Source organism: Bidens hawaiensis, unplaced genomic scaffold, assembly GCF_021521415.1.
Source record: "Bidens hawaiensis isolate Kalapana, Puna unplaced genomic scaffold, B.hawaiensis_p1.1 tig00003241_1, whole genome shotgun sequence".
In the NCBI taxonomy this organism is placed as follows: domain Eukaryota; kingdom Viridiplantae; phylum Streptophyta; class Magnoliopsida; order Asterales; family Asteraceae; genus Bidens; species Bidens hawaiensis.
Window position 1 is genome coordinate 247,535 of NW_027491177.1, and position 17,250 is coordinate 264,784.

At 36.7% G+C, this 17,250-nt stretch overlaps 1 protein-coding gene and 1 pseudogene across 1 annotated transcript; both read right to left on the reverse strand.

The window, feature by feature from the left end:
• Nucleotides 1-12,168, reverse strand: LOC143622651 (red chlorophyll catabolite reductase, chloroplastic pseudogene; annotated as a pseudogene).
• A 2,754-nt stretch (nt 12,169-14,922) lies between these two features.
• On the reverse strand, nt 14,923-16,886 carry LOC143622680 (red chlorophyll catabolite reductase, chloroplastic-like). The gene is given in 2 exon segments (XM_077093752.1): nt 14,923-15,662; nt 16,596-16,886. Coding segments are annotated over 2 exon segments (882 nt in total). The 3' UTR covers nt 14,923-15,071.
• Nucleotides 16,887-17,250: the final 364 nt, after the last annotated feature.

Below are 17,250 nucleotides of genomic sequence, written 5' to 3' on the forward strand. Positions count from 1 at the left end.
CTAGAAAACCTCTCGTAGGGCTTCTAGTACCCGGTTAGCAGTCTCTTTCCCAAACAACTTCGGTAAGTACAATCCCATATCGATTTCAATTGTCTTGTTTTTACTCAATCCATCCCTCATTTTCAAGCAAGCCCTCTCACTTTCACACACCACTCTTTCCCCAAACGGCCCAAAATCCAACCAAGTTTCCAACAGGTCTTTAGCAATCGGACTTACATCCGTTCTAACCATTTCATCAAGTCGTTCTGTTTCAATACATGCCAAGACAGCAGTGGGAGAGAAAAATGAACGATTGTAAAGTGACGACGATACATAAGGTGTTACACCCGCTAGCTTATGAAAACGTTGTCTATGTCGGTCTAGCTGAGTGTCCTCATAAAATGTTTGGAGATACTTCGGCTGCAACACGATGTCCTTTCTTGGGGGGCAAATCAAGAATCAGAATCATGGATGTCGGGGTGTTTTGAATCAGTTCCACAAAAAATTGGGTGCGTCAGTTGATGAGTTTAGATAAGCCGACATGCTTGTGATGTTTAATGCGTCCCCTGATGGTAATTCGCGGTGCAGCCAACTTCCAAGCACAAAATCAATCTTGAAAGTATCGCAAATTCCAGTAAAAAGTGAATACTTAATTTCAAGCAAACAATTAAACAAAACTCATATGGAAGGAAGTTTTTCATATATCAAAAGTACCGTAAGCATACAAATTAATCTTTGTATACTAATAATCGAAGCATTACATTTGGATAAAGTGGCCTGTATATTAACTAGGGATGGCTTATCGTGTATACCTGTACACGATAAGACACGAACACGAAATATATATATACCTGTACATGACACGAAAAATTATCGTGTATCTATATCCTAAACACAAACAGAACTTGTTACTACCTGGTATATACGATAATACACGATATGAGCTGTTTAGAAACACATATTTGACAACCTGTTTAGTGAAACAAAAACCGGAGTGGGAATGTTCATGAGTGGTGAGTGGTGACGGCTGAGAAACATAGATTGAGAATGTTTTAGGAATATAGGGTTTAGGTTAACTTATAATTATATATATATATATATATATATATATATATATATCTAACCAGGTACTTAACATGTACTTAACCAGTGAGCATGTATTTTACATGTTTAGTACACGAAACATGTTAAGGCCTTACCTGTTATCTGTTAAAGTCGTGTAGGTACGTATCGTGTATTCGTATCGTGTATTCGTTTCTCATGTATAAATTTTCAGCCCTGATATTAACTTGATTCAAATGAAATAAAAACTTTTTCAACCAAAATACCCAATCCAACTTTAAATAGATATGGTTTATGATTATATTTACAATATTCAAAATATCTATACTATATATAATGCACCACACATGGGCAAATTAAAACAGTTAATTTTAAGTAATTTACAATTTTTCAAACACATAGTAGAACCTTAAATAGGGGCATGGTAGACATTTTAACACTAAATTTAACGTTTCTTTCATATTTCTTCAAATTATTTACAACAATGTCCCCTCAACTTTAATCAATATTTGGAAATTTAAAGAATAGTTACAACTTTAATCCTCCATTTTTTAACTATATATTAATTATAATTTAACTTTTAACCCAAATTCCCCCACGATTTTTAAACGGTCATAACTTTTACATACGTTAATATTCTTTTAAAAAAATTGCACCATAAAAATGAGCATTTAATTCTCTTTAATTTGAGTATGATATTGTCATAGTTTGTTTCTAGTTAAAAAAATAATATCTTACGTATAGGCGTTAGTGGTCCGGTTTTGATGGTTTTAAACTAAGCCGTGAGCCAAGCCGTTTTTTGTCATCGAAAACTGAAACCAAACCTTTGAAAATTAAAACCCAACAAAAACAAATCATTAACAATGGTTAGATTTCGGTTTTTTGTACTCCGCTACTAAATTGAGTTTAAAATAAGAATTCTTAATCCACAGTTTCAAATGGAACGATAAGCACCCAAAAATCTCTTACGTGATTATTAAGGCCTGTATTTCCCGCTGCATTGCGCGGGCACTCGTCTAGTCTATTTTTATATAAAAAAAATTATAGTAATAAGAATATGTATTCTTGTTTAAATAATAAGTTGTATAAAAGTATTTTGTGAACCAATATTGTGGTGGCACGCGGTGAATAAGATAAGCGAACAGTTTTTCGTCTTTCTTTTATATTATAAAAATAGGTTTCTTGAAAACAACTATGTTTTAAAAATGTTTATATCTAAATGTGTACACAAAGAAACTCAAATAAGCTACGTGCTTAGATCATGTAAAGAAAATAAATATTATAAACTAGTTTTTACCCCGTATTACGGGGCTGTTTTACATTACTCGTTTTTAATATTTATATATTTTTTTGAGTTTAATTTTATTTATTGTCGGGGAAATTTATAATATGCTTAGAGTTTGATGATAAAAGAGTTTTACAAATAACTAAGATGTTATAATCCGGTTTAAAAGTTATCTGGGTTTGATGAGACTCAATTCCCGCTTATATTTTTTACTATAAAATTGTTTCTTAATTATAATATCATTTAAATAAAATCATATAATAATTTTTAGTATATCCTACTTTATATGATTTTCACATCAATAATTTGGTGAGAACAATTTTTAATTTAATGAGATGTTATAACCCGTTTTAGGAATATATGGGTCTGGTAAAACCCATACTCGTGAATTCGAGTCAAATGCATGAGAAGCCTCCATTTAAATATCAAGAAAAATCTGGTGACTCCAAAAAAAAGGGGAGCGACTACATCACGACACGTACCATTTTTATGTTTTCGTTTATATATATTATAGATTATTAAACAAAAATCAAATTAAAGATGAAATTAGTTACAAGGAAAAGAAAGAGAGAGAAGAAAAATAGAAAAATAAACTGTGAACCACCAATTGTAAGATGTGACATGGTGGAATGTTGCAACCTAAGAGCATTTCCAGCACATTTTTTATATATTTTTTTTAATTTAATTAAAAAACATCATTGTATAAATTTATATATCATTTTTTTAAAAGTTTTCATATTTTATTATCTATTCATATCCATAAATTCTTTTTTATTATTTTTTTTCTGTTTTGTCTTATTATATAGCATATGATGATTGTGAGATGATTGATATTGTCAAACTTGGGCAACACTCGAATACGTAGGGCGGTTCGGTTATGATCTCGTGGGGTTGCTTAGAGGAGATCAAGATAATAATTAAATTAATTATTATCATTATCTATTTATTTGAATTTTTCAGTTTGTTTTAAATATTTAAGTTTATCAAGTCATGGTTTAGAACTTATATTTATTAGTATTTGTAATAGCATACAATTGGTGAAGTGAAGTTGTTTCGTAGGGGTCAAGTAGAGGGGTTGGCTATATAATCCCAGGTCAAATTTCAAGATTATTTGTATGTTTTGAGTTTCTGTTTTTCTAAATAAGAAAGAGTCACTTGTCAAGCATATTATAAGCGTGCATATGTGTGTTCCAAACTCTCGGTATTTACTTGAAAGGTTTGTTGGATTTTATGGACGTTTCGGGTCAAGTCAACGTGACCGACCCGAACGTGACCCGGACAGAGTTACACCGGGGGTAACGAGATAAAGGGCTACTTAAAGGTTAATTAGGCCCGACACATAAAAAAAACTAGATTTCATGATTTAAATTTTGAGTGTCATCCCACAATCTAATAATGTTTTTTTTTTTACCAACTCAAATATTTGCTTGACTTATCTGTCTCAAAAATATAAAAAAAAAAAAACACCATCACCAACTGTTTTTCTTTCATCTAGTTTTGCACTCAACCTCCCATCCATTCCTTGAATCTCGGTCGTAGCTCACCTACCCTCATCATTTTGTGATTTGTTGAATATTACACTCCACCGTAAAATTCCAATCCTTAGATATTGGAGATCTCATGCATGTCTTATTACTATATATAATAATGCATGTAGTGCAAGAATAACAGAGGTTTCTAGGAGCCATTTTGGTGAAGTTTAGAGCTACTTTGGAAGCGTCGTTTCTTTTTATACCAAGCATTTATCTGAGCATTATCACTTGCTTCCGCCGCCGCCGCCGCCGGAACTTCATTGCTCTTTGATTGTGTCGATCTAGCGTGACTCGTATACTCTCGGTGTCTTCCCGGTTCTCGTAACCGAGGTATATCGACAAACATCCTATGGTTGATTATTATTTATCGTTTATTGTACTCGTACGCGTTTGTAATCGGATCCGGGTTCGGGTTTCGGTTCATGGTTCGTTTTAAATATTTTATTCCGCTGCGTTTCTTTATTGTTTCGTTAATGAGCTTAATAATTAATATGGATTAATTATTATCGAAACCGAAATATTAAATAAAACGGGTCAAATAGTTTATCCGTTTTTGTCTCGGACCACCGTTGAAACCCAACAGTGGTATCAGAGCCGCGGTTACAACGTACGAGTCGATACCGGCTCGTTTAAAACCGGATCTCCATCTTAAACTTTAAATAGTTTAAAGTTTATAGATCTAGAATTATTTTCGGGTGATTTTGGACTGGTCAAAGTTTTGTTTATTTTATTTGACCAAGTCAAAACGACCCGAAATTCGTTTATTGTGAATATGTAAATCCGGCCCCGACCTATGTGATTGATTGGTTGTGTTCGGTGTTTGAGCTTGTTTTGGCCATACAGTTGGTTCAAAAGTTGTAAAAAGCTTATTATTTAATTTTCGGTTTTCTTTTTGGCCATATAGATGGTTCAAATTTGTAATAGGACATATTATTGTTAGTTTATAAATTTGTAATTAAGAAGACGCGAAGATAACCGAGGACGAGCTCATGGACACCTTCGAGTTAGTGGGAGTTCGGACAAGATGACGGGATGCACGGAGAAGTCCATCCTTGTGGTTGTTTGTGTTGTGAACCCCTTGACTCGATCAGTCTCCCTAATTGGCTCTAGCGAGACCGATCACCTTTTGGCCATAAGGATTTACATATTATTGTTATTTGCTATTTGTGGTTGCTTGGATTGTTTATAATAGGATTATAATATCTCCAACCTAATACCAAATAAATTGGAAAATAAACATTTTATTAACCGATTTTTGTTTTGCAAATTAAAAGCGTTTTGATTTCCAAAACTAATAAGTTATTATAACTTAAAATTGGTTAGTCGTATCGCTACAAACTTAGTTTTAATAGGTTATTTAAAACTAAGTGTCCTGAGAGATGAAAGGGTTCATCTATGCGTCGCGGTAATAAATACAGTAAAATTTAACTTTTACTCAATTTGGTAATTTTAAAAATTTATCCCAATTTAAAACCAATAGTTTATGCCAATCCTACTACAAGTCACACTTGAGGCATACTGCGAAATTTCGAGTATTTGGAGCTACAGCACCGTACTTGTTTTCTAGCCTATCCCATCAAGGTGAAAGTGCTTCGTTGACACATCCGGCACCTTCACACGTCACGGTACTAGGACAACTATTATTTTACTCTCCTGTTACGTGCTAAAGCTGTCTGGAGACTTAAAATGGGCAAAGATGAGGCTAAACGTATCTATACAGACAATCGTTGTCTCTATAGGCCTCATAACCGAGAGTTGTGCTCTATTCACAATTGGCAATCGTTGTCAGTCTGTCTAACCACTTATTAATGTTGTGTGCTACAGCTGCCTTTAATAACTGGAAGCCAGATTCTCATACTCCTAATAAATTAATGTTATTGGGTCATTAATAATAGGACTACAACATCGAAAATACTAATTAAATTTACTTTTGCTAAATTAATCAGATGTCGTCAAACGAAATTTCACCCTACGCCCTTAAGACTATCCTTGAGAAGGATAAACTGAATGGTACCAACTTCATCGAATGGCACCGCAACTTAAGACTTGTTCTAACCATGGCAAAGCGCCTGTATGTTCTCGATGGACCTGTTCCAACCGAGCCTGAAAACAACACAGCCGCTGCACGAAAGGTTCTTGACAAGCATAAGGATGACTCGGCTGAGGTCTCCTGTATTATGCTAGCCACCATGACTTCTGAGCTTGCTAAAGGCTTGGAAGACTTTGGTGCCTATGAGATGCTTGAACAACTCAAGGGCATGTTCCAGAAACAAGCCCGTCAAGAACGTTTCGACACCATGAAACAACTCATCAGTTGCAAGATGGCAGAGGGGTCTCCCGTCAGTGCTCATGTTCTAAAGATGAAGGGGCACATCGATCAGCTCAAGAAACTTGATTATCCCATGCCCGATGAGATGGCATCGGATTTCATTCTCAACTCTCTCCCCAACTCATACGACCAGTTCGTAATGAATTTCAACATGAATGGTTGGGTGAAGACAGTTCCGGAGCTTCATAACATGCTCAAGACGGCTGAGATGAACATTCCTTCTAGGACCAATCAAGTTCTGATGATTCGATCTGCTGGTGTCAAGAAGCCAAAACCAAAGAATCGGGGTTTTAAGGGAAAAGGCAAGAAGAAAGTTACTGTTGATGCCCATGTTGCCACCAACACTAACAAAGTGGTTGCAAAGAAAAAACCGCCGCCCTTTGAGGAGCGCAAGTGCTTCAAATGCAACCAAATGGGGCACTGGATGAGAAACTGCCCCGAGCACCTTGCTGAGATCAGAAAGAAGAGAGCCAATGGTGAAGGCTCTTCTGGAGGTATTTCCATATACGTTATTGAACTTTTCACTGTCTCTAGCAACATATGGGTATTTGATACCGGATGTGGTTACCACATCGTTAATGTCTTGCAGGAACCTGAGAAGTGGAGGAAACTGAATAAAGGCAGCATGGAACTCATCGTTGGAGATGGGAAGAGAGTACCAGTTCTGGCAACTGGAGTATTTCATTTTGCTTGTCCATCTGGCCTAGTTTTTCCTTTAAATAATTGTTTGTATGCTCCTGGCTTGACTAGAAACATCATTTCAGTTTCGTTGTTATTTGAACAAGGATTTAAGTATGTTCTTAATGGCATGGCTATTTCTGCTTACTTAAATGATATATTTTATTTTGAGGCTAAACCTCGAAATGATATTTATGAGATTGATGTTCAACCTGACAATAACGTATATCATCTTTCAAAACGTATCAAGACTAGTGTCAACGATACTTTTCTATGGCATTGCCGACTTGGCCACATAAGCAAGGCAAGAGTTAAAAGACTCCAATCCGAAGGTATTCTTGAACACTCAGGACCGGACTCTTTTAACACTTGTGAATCTTTCTTAGCTGGCAAACTCGCCAAAGACTCCTTCACTAATAAAAGTGAACGAGCAAGTGATCTATTAGGACTCATACATACTGATGTATGTGGACCTTTTAGAACCATGACTAGAAACCATGAAAGATACTTCGTTTCTTTTATCGACGATTATAGTCGATACGCTTATGTGTATCTTATGAAACACAAGCACGAAACTTTTGAAAAGTTCAAAGAGTTTCAAAGCGAAGTGGAAAACCAACTTGACAAAACCATTAAGATACTTCGATCAGATCGAGGTGGAGAGTATCTCGGCACAGAGTTCATCACTTATCTAAAAGAGCATGGAATTGTTTCACAGCTCACTCCTCCTGGCACACCCCAACTTAATGGCGTGAGCGAGAGGAGAAACCGAACCTTGCTAAACATGGTTCGATCGATGATGTGTAGAACCAACTTGCCTCACTCCTTTTGGGGTTACGCCCTTATGACCGCCGCTCGCATTGTCAATCTAGCTCCAACTAAGAAGATAGACAAGACTCCATATGAGATATGGCATAAGGGAAAGAAACCCAAGTTGTCTTATCTTAGAGTATGGGGATGTGATGCTTATATCACAAGTGAGTCTGATGACAAACTTGATCCCCGCGGCGAAAAAGTTATTTTCGTCGGATACTACTACAAGAGCGGTTATTACTTTTTTCATCCTGATACAAATACGATTTATGTCAGGAGGAAAGGCTACTTTCTTGAAGAAGAATTTCTTAGTCAAGGAACTAGAAGTAACATTGTTGATCTTGAAGAAATTCAAGAACCACAACCAACTGCTGAGGAAGTTGGAGAGTCTGATCAACAAGTTGTTGTTGCTGATACATCAGACGTAAACACAAGCGTTCGCAGAAGTAGTAGGACTCCCGTACCAAATGCTAGATACTTATGTCATCTAGATGGTGCCGAAGTCTTATTAGTAGCCGAGTCTGGGGACGAGCCTACTAACTACAAGTCTGCTATCTTGGATCCGGAATCCAAGAAATGGCAAGATGCCATGAATGCTGAGATGCAGTCCATGCATGATAACCAAGTTTGGAACTTGGTTGAGCTACCCCCCGATTGTCGGGCAGTAGGGAGCAAATGGATTTTCAAGAAGAAAACCGACATGCATGGAAATGTGCAAACCTACAAAGCACGGCTAGTCGCGAAAGGTTTCACTCAAACTCAAGGTGTTGACTATGAGGAAACTTTTTCGCCCGTTGCTATGACTAAGTCAATTAGGATTTTGCTTGCCATTGCTGCATACTATGATTATGAGATATGGCAAATGGATGTCAAAACCGCTTTCCTTAATGGACATCTTTCAGAAGATGTCTATATGGTTCAGCCTGAAGGTTTTGTCAATCCAAAATATCCTAATAAGGTTTGCAAATTGAACAAGTCCATTTATGGACTTATGCAGGCATCTCGAAGCTGGAATCTTCACTTTGACGAGAAAATCAAAGAGTTTGGTTTTGTCAAAAACGAAGATGAAACTTGTGTTTACAGAAAGGCTAGTGGGAGCACTATATCATTCCTCATTTTGTATGTGGATGATATACTGATCATTGGAAACGACATTCCTATGCTTAAACAAGTTAAGCTATGGTTGGAATCTTGTTTTGCAATGAAAGATCTTGGAGAAGCCGCTTATATTCTGGGAATAAAGATCTATAGAGATAGATCTAAGCGGATTCTAGGGCTTAGTCAAAGTACTTACATAGACAAAGTAATTGCACGCTTCTCAATGGAAAACTCCAAGAAAGGAGCTGTTCCAATGACTAAGGGAACCGTGTTGAGCAAATCGCAATCTCCGGCAACGGACATTGAATCTAAACGTATGCAAGCAATTCCATATGCTTCAGCGGTTGGCTCTATCATGTATGCTATGTTATGTACTAGACCTGACGTGTCGTATGCCTTGAGCATGACCAGTCGTTTTCAACAGAGTCCTGGCATTGCCCATTGGACTGCTGTGAAGAACATTCTAAGGTACTTGAATAGGACCAAAGACATGTTCTTGGTGTTTGGGGGAGTGGAAGAGGAGCTTACTGTAAAGTGTTACACTTATGCTAGCTTCCAGACTGACCGAGATGATTCTCGCTCACAGTCAGGTTTCGTTTTCACTCTCAATGGAGGAGCTGTTTATTGGAAGAGCTCCAAGCAGAGTGTAGTAGCGGATTCTACCACCGAATCTGAATATATAGCCGCATCTGATGCTGCTAAGGAGGCTGCTTGGATGAAGAAGTTCATCACCGATCTTGATGTGGTTCCGAGTATCCACAAACCAATCGAGATATTCTGTGATAACACAGGTGCTATTGCTCAAGCCAAAGAGCCAAGGTCTCATCACAGGACCAAGCACATTCTAAGGAAGTTCCATCTTATTCGGGAAATATTGGAACGAGGTGACATCGTGATAAGCAAAGTAAACACAGATCAAAATCTAGCCGACCCGTTCACTAAGCCAATGACTCAGGACAAACATGATCAGCATAGAGATGCTATCGGGCTTAGACTTGCTAGTAATTTATTTTGATTTAGTATTTGGATGTATGAACATTCAAACAGTTGTACTTTTCAGTTCACTTTTGATTTAATGGTTAAATGCAAACGATGAATGATACAACTGTGTTCTTTTAATACGTTTAATCCATGAATATTATATTCTAAATTATCCGTAGTCGGTCAGACTCGTGGGAACGATTCTTAATTAAGACTATTCTGACTTTGGACTCAAAAAGTTGACTTCCAAACTCACAGACATCATTATGAATGACGTTGGATGTAACTCGCATCAAATCATCTTCATGGATCTTGATCATAAGATGTTTTGATAATAGTATGCTCATTTAGTATCCTTAGACCTGAGATACATATTAGAACTTTCGTTTACCGAGGAATATTCTTTGATCATGTCAACCGCTGTTGCGTAACTGCCAGCCATAAAGGCACTGGTTGGGAATGTTCTGGAGTTCAGTGGGAGTTGTATGTAGTCAAGATGGGATTCTGTACTCTTATATTCAAATGTAACAGTTAGACATCTTGGCGCCCTCGTTGATTCAAACTGGTAAAGTGTGAGGCCTCACCCAAACTAACTGTGTGTTTGATTGGACCACTTTGACTCTATATCGAGAACTAAAATAATTGAACACTATATGAGATTGATTTGATCCATGTCTCATTGTTCAATTAATGTCTTATACAGAAAGGATAGATGACGACGATTACTATAAATTCATTGTCTTGCAATAAGGTATTCCAAGATACTTTGGTTATGGATTTAAAAATGTCACATTCGGTTGGGGACATCTATGTGTAGCTAGAACGCCTCTGGCTGTCAGCGTTGTGATACTTGACCCAAATACGTCCAAGTGGGAGACTGTTGGATTTTATGGACGTTTCGGGTCAAGTCAACGTGACCGACCCGAACGTGACCCGGACAGAGTTACACCGGGGGTAACGAGATAAAGGGCTACTTAAAGGTTAATTAGGCCCGACACATAAAAAAGCTAGATTTCATGATTTAAATTTTGAGTGTCATCCCACAATCTAATAATGTTTTTTTTTTACCAACTCAAATATTTGCTTGACTTATCTGTCTCAAAAAAAAAATAAATAAAACACCATCACCAACTGTTTTTCTTTCATCTAGTTTTGCACTCAACCTCCCATCCATTCCTTGAATCTCGGTCGTAGCTCACCTACCCTCATCATTTTGTGATTTGTTGAATATTACACTCCACCATAAAATTCCAATCCTTAGATATTGGAGATCTCATGCATGTCTTATTACTATATATAATAATGCATGTAGTGCAAGAATAACAGAGGTATCTAGGAGCCATTTTGGTGAAGTTTAGAGCTACTTTGGAAGCGTCGTTTCTTTTTATACCAAGCATTTATCTGAGCATTATCACTTGCTTCCGCCGCCGCCGCCGCTAGCCGCCGCCGCCGCCGAAACTTCATTGCTCTTTGATTGTGTCGATCTAGCGTGACTCGTATACTCTCGGTGTCTTCCCGGTTCTCGTAACCGAGGTATATCGACAAACATCCTATGGTTGATTATTATTTATCGTTTATTGTACTCGTACGCGTTTGTAATCGGATCCGGGTTCGGGTTTCGGTTCATGGTTCGTTTTAAATATTTTATTCCGCTGCGTTTCTTTATTGTTTCGTTAATGAGCTTAATAATTAATATGGATTAATTATTATCGAAACCGAAATATTAAATAAAACGGGTCAAATAGTTTATCCGTTTTTGTCTCGGACCACCGTTGAAACCCAACAAGGTTAACACATATATTATATGGTATGGATCAAAAGTGAGACTTTATCTCAAAATTTTGATGGTTTGACAACTTTAAAGAATAAGCTGGGAATGCTCTAATTAAGTTGCTTGGCCAACCGGGTTGTTAGAGGTTGCAAAAAAATGTTTTTTTCATTTTATTATTATTTTTTTTCAAATCTTGCATGGCAACCAATTCAGCCGTGGATTAGGTCACCATTGGTTCATAAACAAGTCCTTCGTGGCTTCATTCGATTATATATAGATCCTTTATAATGGCCACTTGTATTGATAAATGTTAAAAAAGTTATTTATAAAATGTTAATGAAAGTACCGGAGAAGACTGGATGCCGGATCGGAGATGAAGAGCAGCATGAGCGGTTCCGGTTTCATTTTGGTAAGACTGTACGTGTGACGGCAGACGGCAAGGATTAAGGAAAGAACCAAGGCGTGATTCGACTGTGGAAACCAAATCTACCATAAGTTGTTTGTGTGAGGTGGAGACGTAAGGGAAGTCCTTAAAAACCGAACGGCTGCTGTGTTGTGGTGGCGGTGATGAGGAAGAACTGCATGAGAAGCGAGGTCTTCGTGGGTAAGGTGTAGGGAAGTGGAGGGCAACGGCAGCCATAGTTGCAGCATCAGCTTATGCTGAATGCTAGTTGATCTTGGGTGGCTTTATTTATTGAGGCTAAATTTAAAAAATCAAAGAGTGTCATGAAGTACCTACTTCTATTGTTGGTCCCTTATAACATGGGAGGATGGTGATAATGAATTAATGACAGCCATGATTGTTAACATTCTGTGATCGAAATTTAACCAGGTTCATGTACCATGTCCTTTATATAAAGTGTTGTGTTTATTTGATTGTATATGTCGGGCTAAAGGTGAATCTTACTGAGTTACTGGTGAAAACTAATTTGGCAAATTGAAAATTGGTTATTAACTAGTAAATTACCTGCGCGGGAAATCAGTCGGTAAAACCCGAGGGTGGTAGCGAAGAGTCAACGCGAACTCGATGGATATTTGCAACGTTCGTTACGGCATTGGAACTAAACATTCGTTAAATTAACATGTTTAAGAAAAGTATGCACGGGCGTTGGTAAAATCCGATAGTGAGTCAGCGTGAAGTATATCAGTATCGGCTACGTTCGTTACGGTATAAGCCACGTTGGTAGAACCTGGCCGCCGTCGGTCTTGGACGTTGAGGCCGTGAGTTCGGACAATTTTCGTCATGTCTACTACGGTTCGGTTACGTTCATTGGGGGTACCAAACCAAAACAAAAAATCATACATAAGTTGGGGCGGACCAATGAGGTGTCGTAGGTCGTTAAAATCGGGTGTTGGTGAAACCCGAGCGTCGTCGGTCGCGATCGTTGAGGCAGTGAGTCTACATGAATTTGGTCGGCTTACGACATGCTCGTTACAGAACCGGAACTAAAAAAAACTCGTTCGGTTATATTCATCATGATACCGGAACTAAAGCGGAAAATATATAAAAAAAATTGACGTGAACCAAAGCGGTGGCGGGATCACTAAACCAAGACGTTGTTCAAACCCAAGAATTATCGGTCCCAGGTGTTGAGGTGGTTAGAGTACGCGAATTCAATCGGTTAAAACTAAAAATAACAAAAAAAAAATAATGTTGATCTTTAGTTGGTATAAAAAAAAATAAATATTGCAAGTATTCTTCTCACGGTTCGAACCATGGCAAATGGGCATACAACAACAAACCAAAACACCCCCTTGCCACCCAGACAAAACTAACAATTGTGTTCACATTTTCTAAACATCTAATATACCTGAAATATAATCATGACAAATCTCACTTTTATGGCACCAAAAGTCTTCTTTACTATGTATAGATAATAATGTCTGATTCGAAAACCTCATCTCTACAATTATTGTTGAACTTTGAAAACAAACATTGAGGAAAATGTTTCCCTCGGTGCGGGGATGGGAAAATTGAAGAGAAAAAAATTGTTAAAATGTCCTGTGAGTTATTTATTTTTTTTTTTGTAAAACAATGAAAAATGATAGAAAAATTGAGAATTGTTTATCAAAACAATGGAATTGTTTAAGGCTTTAAGCATATAGCAATACCTGCGATTGTGGTTTTTGTGTTTATTTGTTATTTATAAAATAACCTAAATGTTTTGTAAGTTAGTTCCCGATTATAATTCCATTGCAATTCTTTTTTTGAGACGAAAAAACTTAAGTGTGAGGATGTGATGAGTGGGTGTTTTGTTGTAACTAATTGTTAACAATAGTGCATTTTAATTTGAATATTTGTTGAAATGCAGTTGCATTGAGTTGTTTTTATATTTTATTGGCACAAGACGAAAACGAGTTCTAAACGATAATACTAATAAGCTTGAACATGGAAATTAAATCTCTAAAAATGTTACCATTTGAATTAATATTTGCAATTCATGTCAATGATTGAAGTATTTGTTTTACATCTACCAGTAAACAAATTAAAAGAAAATAAGTGTATGGGCTCTCGTGACAAGTCCACAACAAGAAAATTTGGAGCCCACTAAATTGGAATAAAATGATAGCAAAGGGCAGCTGTTGTTACAACAACAATCAACATCAAATTAAACAAGATGCAAGGCAAGGCTAGACTCATCTATGGTTTCTTTCATGCGGACGATTCGTAAGCTTTAATATTTTTTTTTCTCAGTTTTATTGATGTTTGGATTTGTTTTTTGACAATGACAACGTTGTATAAACAATTTGATGTGTTGGTTTATTTAGACTATTTGCATGTGTTAGTAATTCTTGTATTACAACTTGTTCAGTTTATTACAAAACCTAGTAGTTTGTTTGGTGACATATAGTAAATTGATTCACACTATTAAATAGGGTCATTGAGTTGTAAAAGATCTTATGAGTTATGACCGACCTGTTTTTTATTACCACCTAAATTAACTGACTTTTCAGCACCATGTCTATGTAACATCCACAATTAATGTATTAAATTGTGCTTTGTGTAAATATAGAATCTGAAACTTGAAAGAGGTTATTTTTTCTAAATCGGATATCTTTTCTCTTATTTTTTTTTCTCTTATATAAATTTTATTGTTTTTCCAAATTAATCAAAATCCCCAAATGTCATTAGTATAGTTAACTAATTAGATACTTTGGCTACACACTAACCACATATTTCTCGTGGAGACGACCTTACTTACCTGTACTATTATAGGTATTTAAGTCTTAAAAATACATGTTTTTTATTAGCCCGCAACAGCTACATCAACCCCGAACCCCTTATGCTATATTTGTCCAAGTTCACGTTGGCGATTATATACATAATTATTTTTTATGCTACATAAAGAACCGAATTACCATTGCTCGATAGTTATTTCTCCGCTTTTCTAAAAATTCTTGATATATGCAGTTGAGCAATCCATCTGAATCATTATACTAACACCACATCTATAGCAGGTTCATATCCATCATATGACACGACAACACGTGGTCAAACACATATTGTACAAGGTTCAATGCACAAAATACAAACCTATCACTTTAGAACACCTCCCGTAGAGCTTCTAGTACACGGCTAGCCGTTTCTTGCCCGAATAACCTCGGCAGGTTCGAACCCAGATCGATTTCAATTGTCTTACTTTTACTCATATCATCTCTTCTTTTCAAATAGTCCCTTTCACTTTCACTGACAACCCTATCCCCAAAAGCACAAACATCCAACCAAGTTTTCAACACTTCCTTTGCAACCGGGCTCACATGAGTTTTGACCATTTCCTCGAGCCGGTCTGATTCAGTACGCACCAGAATTGCAGTCGGAGAGACAACTGCACGAATGTAAAGTGATGATGAATAATAAGGTTTTACCTCTGAGAGGTTGTAAAGATGTTGTCTGTGTTGGTCTAGTTGAGTGTCTTCATAGAATGTTTTGAGGTAATCAGAATCAAGTACAAGGTCAACTCTTGGAGGCAAGTCAAGAATCAGAACCATAGATGTTGGGCTGCTTTGGATCAGCTCTACCAAGAAATTAGGCGCATCGGTTGATGAGTTTAGATAGGCTGACAAGCTAGTAATGTTTAACGCACCCCCTGTTGGCAACGCGCAATGTAGCCAGCTTCCGAGAATAAAATCAATCTGGAACATTGTTTCCAGCATCAATAAGACAACTTTTAAATGTATACAACATAAACAGTATTTTGGTTATATGGTTTACAGAACAAGTGAATACTATATACTAATATATTTTAAAGTAATAAACTAGTAATTGTGTTTAATGAGGATATAGCTCATTGTGTTGGAAGAATTTATATCAAGTTTAGGCAGAAGGTTATTGATTTAGGTAACAAAAATGATGGCTACCAAGGGGAAAAAAGATTGAGGCAGATATGTGAAAACATGTTTTTTAGATACGCTAACTACTAGTAACGAGTATCAGATTGATGAACCACGACCACATAAGAAAGGTTTTTATCGTGAGACGGCAAGTTTTATATGTGAAGAATTTTTATCCTTAATATGCTCAAAGTTACAAGTTGTAACTATTCATAATACTGTTAATATGCTCAAAATGTTTATATATCTAGCTTAGTAGATTTACTAGTCTAAGTCCCCCCTAAGTCTTGATTTTCTGTTCCAAAACATGAACTACTGCTGATCGGTTTGATCTTAAACTAAATAAATTGGTATGAAAGTCATTACTAACGTGACACAAGATCTAGGTGCATTTAGGCTTGTTAACGAACCGAACGTTCAAACATTTAACAAACAAACAGACAAAAAACAAAAAGTTTGTGTTCAGTTAATTAAACAAAAAACATGAACACGTGTTTCGTTCGTTCATTCATTCATTTATGTTCATGAACGCTCGGCTCGTATATTATTGTTTATGTATGTTCATATTTGTTTGTTTTTATGTTCATTTAGAATTTAAACGAAGGAACATGAACACTAATAATTGTCGAATTAAGTGTTCGTTTACAGGCCTAGGTGCATCACTTAGCAGTTACAACTATCTAATTTCTCTGCACCTTATTTTGTTGAGACACAATACAGAATTTGTTTAGTTACATTCATTCAAAGTCATATACCGGAGCGGACATGGAGAGCAGCGTGAGCCGTTCCGGTATCGTTCTGGAAAGACTGGACATCTGGCGAGAGATTGCAAGGGTTGAGATACGAATTGAGGCGAGTTTCAACGGTGGATACTAAATCTACCATAAGATCTCTGTGTGGAGCCGAGACGTAGGGGAAATCTGTGAACGCCATCTTTGAGGCGGAGCAGCGTAGAGAATTGTGAAATTTAGGAGGAGACGAGTAGAAGACGGAAGAGGAAGAAACGAGACTGGTAATGGCAGCCATAATTAAGTGGATGGATGGATGGATAACAACAAGCTGACAACAACACACATTATTATTATTATTATTATTAACATAAACTACATTTGTAATCTAATCTTCATTCTTCAGGTCTTTATTTTGAAAGTCATTTTACTATTTTTTAACAGCTTATCTGGTTTGGTCAGTTGGACCGGATTGAGTTACGGGTTAGAATGGGTTCTAAGCAAGTGTCAAAAACGGGTTGTAAGCAAATACATAACGTTTTGAGAAACTATCAATTTAGGTTGGGTCAAAAACAGATTTGGCCAACATAGATTCGGGTTAAAATTAGTTGTTTTATAAAAAAGTACACATCCTCTCCAATATTTTCTATGGATCTTTCACC